The sequence below is a fragment of the Centropristis striata genome, chromosome 17 (genome assembly GCF_030273125.1).
Source record: "Centropristis striata isolate RG_2023a ecotype Rhode Island chromosome 17, C.striata_1.0, whole genome shotgun sequence".
Taxonomy (NCBI): domain Eukaryota; kingdom Metazoa; phylum Chordata; class Actinopteri; order Perciformes; family Serranidae; genus Centropristis; species Centropristis striata.
Window position 1 is genome coordinate 29,293,442 of NC_081533.1, and position 5,000 is coordinate 29,298,441.

General features: G+C 34.2%; 1 protein-coding gene across 1 annotated transcript in view; it reads right to left on the minus strand.

The window, feature by feature from the left end:
• Positions 1 to 5,000, minus strand: part of adam19a (ADAM metallopeptidase domain 19a) — a 266,100-nt gene that overhangs the window by 13,870 nt on the left and 247,230 nt on the right. Inside the window, exon 20 of the mRNA XM_059354555.1 lies at positions 1 to 33. This exon is cut by the window's left edge and continues 67 nt beyond it. Within this exon, the coding sequence (XP_059210538.1) occupies positions 1 to 33 (33 nt within the window). The remainder of the gene's footprint in view (positions 34 to 5,000) is intronic.

Consider the following 5,000-nt stretch of genomic DNA (forward strand, 5'->3'; position numbering starts at 1 on the left):
CCATTTTTCCCTTTCTCCACCAATGCCTCCGTCCTGAGTGGAGAAATGGGGACAGGCAGAAAAATAAACCACCACACACCATCACTCTTCTTAATGTGGCATTGATTTTAGGGCCCCAGGTGGGAAGAGGAGTCAACATGGAGTGTCTCATCCAGGATGATGTGAGAGAAAATGAGGAGGTGAAGAAAAAAGCTACAAACACAACACTGACATAATATCATCTTATGAAGCTGATGTGGTTATTAGGAAGCTGTTGCCTATTTACACACCCAGTCATTACAGCGAAACATTATCCAACATTTTGAGTTGTGTTTAGGGGTGGGCGATATGGCCCTTAAAGATTATCATGATATTTCAGGGTATTTTTGTGATAATGATACTCTTGACGATGATACAGAATACTGAAAAAATATATAGAAAATATGATTTTTTTTACTCTGTATAAATAAATAAAAAACGTTCCAACAAAATATAAATCAATCATAAATCTAAAATGTAGTGTAAAGGGCAAATCTCAACAGTTGACAAATACAAAAAAAAATAAGTTTGACACAGCCATAGTCTACACTCAAAAAAATGTTTTGTTGAATGAACATAATTTTATTTTGACAAGTGGTTGCACGAAATAATTTTATCTGAATCTAGATATTTTTATTATGTTGACTGGACTTAAACATTTTAAGTACATTTTTAAAAATTATATTATGTAATTCTTTCTCAATTATTTTGAGTTCATTTCACTCAAATTTTCCGTATCGCTTTATATTAAGGTCCTTGTAATAACCATTAATTAACAAGTAATAAGGCCCCTGTAAGTCCTTACAAGATGCTTATTAACATTATTGTGTGTTTATGAGCTTATAATTAATAATGGCATTACAAACACCCATGACCCACCCATTATGTCTTTGCCATGCCTTTATTAATCTTATTTTGTTTGCTTATTGATATTAAAATATACTTTATTGCTCAACCATTATAAGTTAACTATAAGTTAACTATGCTTTTTGCAACTACCAGATCTAAAACGAGAACAATGGCTTATTACTTGTTAATTAATGGTTATTAAGGACCTTATTATAAAGCGTTACCAAATTTTCTTAGTAAATCCAATTAAACCCACTTTAAATGAACTTAAATAAATTGTATATGTTTTTAAATATATTGTACTCTTTCAAATCAATTAAAATGTTTTTTTTATGAAGTTGATTTGAATTAAATATTTAATTGAAATCAACTTCATAAAAAAGGTACAATTTAAACATTTTAATTGACAGAGAACCACGAGATGTGTAGATCACCAACTTTAATATGATACAAACAACACAACACAAGAGAGCAGAAACACACTGCTCAGATTCTGTCAACCAGAATCATAAGGATGGAATGAACAGTCTAAACTGACAAAAAAAATTTAAATTTGGATGAACTTAATTTTTTCGAGCTACATTTAATAAAAAAAAAAAACAAGATTGTCATAATTCTGACAATATATGTTGAAATTACATGTATTTTATAAGTGGAGTTAAATAACACATATTTTCTATTAAAATATGCTTAAATAATATATGTAACATTTACTAAGGCTCAAAATCATTTTTTTCAGTGTACACTGTAATAAATGATTCTGTAGTCATTTCATTTTACTTAATATATTCGATAAAATGTATTAAATATAAATGCGTCCTTGATTTTGAGGCAGTTGTTTAAGTAACTTTAATATAAAAATGTTTGAGATGGAATCTACTTATTTTGATCACATTAAATATAATCTTTATGTGTATGTCATTCTAAAATCAAGAGAATTTTGAATGAATCCAACAATAGAATTAGTCCGTTTTTAATTGACAGGCACTTCCTGTTAAGTTGTTATTAACTCAACTTGTAACGTAGTTAGATTTAATTAATAATATTGCGTGCAATCTGTTGCCTCAATTTTATTGAGTAGCTATTGTTTATCTTTTTTTACAGTGTACGTAATTAATGGGAAACCCTTAAATCACTACGTCAAGAAGTAGGAATGTTGCAAATACCATGATATGCATTTTTTATTACCCATAAAAAATATACCGGAATAATCGTGAATGGTACGATATGGCACACCCCTAGTTGTGTTCATGAACCCCTTGTCCAATAGTCATAATAATTATAATAATTAAAAACTAATTTTAGCTGGGTTTGGGTCTCCAATAATCCGTCTCTGTAGCTGCTAAATGTTCCACCACATTCACCAGCTGCTTTCTAACTGTGTCTGTCTGCTGTTTGCTGCTGGGCAGATAGTGTACAGTGGTTTTATCAGAACTTTTTCACCAACAACTAAATAAGTTCAAGGAAAACTGCAGTGTTGGTGATAATTCTTTGTAGTTTCAGCTCTTTGAATGACACCTTTCTTTCAAATTAAAACATAGATAAGTGTAGCTTTAACTATATATGTGACACGCTCCATCGAAATGAGTCGGAAGCCGCAACCGCCCGTTCTTGTAAAAACACGTTTAAACATGAAAAAAGTGATTTTGGGCTGTTTTGGGGTCTCAGCTTTAAGACAATGTTAACATTAATATGAAATTCAAATGATAAGTATAGCACGTGGTCACGTGCATGTGTATGTGTGACAGTATGAGTAGACTACACATACAGATGTGGGGTATCACCTTTGACCCAAAAATATTGTGTTCATTTGGAGTCTAGTCTTAATAAATGTGTTTTAATCCCTGTGAAAAATGGCGGAATCTGTTTCATTTTCTTTAAAGCCCTTTTTCTCAAAACTAACTTTTGATAACAGTCGAACTTTGGATGAGCATATCTCATGGAATATTTGGCGTAGAAACATAATGTTGGTATTGACATGAAGCTAAGAGTCTCCTCTTTACAGACATATCAAAATCTCAAAATTTGTTTCGGGGTCAATGTGACTCATTTTGATAGAGCAGGTCACATATTTGCAGACACATGTAAGCTAACTATAAGAAGCTTCACAAAGGAAGAATTTACTGCAGGGCTGTTGCATTAGATTGAATCAGACCACAGAGGTGTACTTAATATACTGGTCAGTATGTGCATGTATATACTGTAAGCTCTTAGCTGATTGGACTGTTTTCCAAGCATTCTGGATGTATATATGCTTGGAGTGGCCTTTAATCAGCTTAAGCCACCCGCTGTCCCAGTGCTGAACTGTAAATGAACCCAAATGATTGGCCATGGGACAAAACCAAAAAAGCAGAGGGTTTTCAGAGCTATGAAGAGACTTTTTAATCATCGTAGCAGCACAATTTTCCATGTTGCGAGCCATTCATTTAGTCGTCTCCACTCTGTCTCCCTTTGGTTGCAGTTACTGTTAAAACCTGCTGAGGTCCAGAAGCACCAATATTTAGCCTTTCTCACAGTCTTCATTTGGAAGGTCAGGGTCTTTAAAATACTGCTGTAACGCTGGATCCTTTCCAGACACATTTCTGTTCTGTAAATCACTGTGGAAAGCTTGAGTATTTTCAGAGGCACTAACTCAGCCGGTGTTATGACGACGCTGTCTCTCTGGGTGAGCTATATGGCAGTGCTCATAAAGGAAGCTCTGGGGTTTATGAGGACATGATTTTGTTTGGTTCTGATGGAGGAGAGCTGCAGCACAAAATGCTGCCATTTATGCTGATGTAGAGATGGAAAGTTCCGGTGTACGCATTGATTTGCTCGGAGCACTTTCTTCCTTCTGTCCTGTAATTCAACACTTGCCGTCCACCTTTGCCCTTTCTCATTTATTTAATTCTCCCTCCGTGACCTTTTCTTCATCAATTCTGCAGCCACATTTCTCTCCTTCCTTTTCCTGAAATTAATTTTTACTTCCATGCAGGATGCATTTCCTCCTTTTTTCATTTTGTTTCCTTACCTTCTGATGCAGACACTTTAATATGTAAAAGCTCCACTGCATAGTAATACACAACTGTTATTTGTTTTTAACAAATATACAAGTCCCATGATAGAGAAAATCAAGCATTAGAATCTATCTATAAAAGAAGAAGAGTCTGTGTGTGTGTGTGTGTGTGTGTGTCTTGGCCATATCTCGCTGACCGTCAGACTGACCTCAGATTTTGAAGATTTTTTAATTCATTTTTCAAAATATTATTATTTACCTAGGACGTGTTGCTGCATTACACTGTTTCCGATCGGACGCCTTTTAGGGGAGCTCCGCCCCTTTTAGGGGAGCTCCACCCCATTGTGTGATAGGCCTACACCTGGTCAGTAACACAATTCACTCTGGATTTCCACACCTGACTCATCTCATCTGTAAGTCTATTTAGCCTAGCTATCTTTAGGAGTTTTAAAGTGTGCGACAAGGTTTGATTTTCCAATAATATTCTAATAGTTTCCAGCGAATATAAATGTTCAATGTTTATGTGCTGGATGGTGTGGCACCTTAAGAAAAGTAAGTGTTTTATGGAGTTGCAGACGTTGTAGTGGTCTGCATGTAATGTGCAAATTCTGTTATTCTCATCCATCTGATTGTGCTGCATGTATATATCTGTGTCTGTATATATGTCTAACCATGTTGAATGATTAAGTTTCTTTTTCTTAAAATAACTATTTCTGTGTCTCTTTATATCTCAATGTACATCCATGTACATGTACATCCTATTTTTTTCATAGATCTCTTAAATAACTTTAGACTTGTTCAAAACTACCAAACATTAAATCATTTTCAGAATTTTAACCCTTTATATGCCAGTTTATATATTTAAATTTTTCCAAAATGTCAACCCAAAGAACACAAAAGATGATTTTTTTCCCCCATAAAATAAATAGTAGGGAGCTGGTGTTTTGGTGGGGATTTGAGTCTTGGATATGTCAAAGATTAGCAACAAAATTAATTTGATTGCGTTAATATTTTAGTAGGGGGCTGGGGTTTTGGTGGTGATTAGAGTCTTGGATATGTCAAAGAAGGCCACGCACACTAAAACTGCTATTGATAGTGTGAATGCCATGTGGAAAGCAAAAAATGCATGGATCTAACA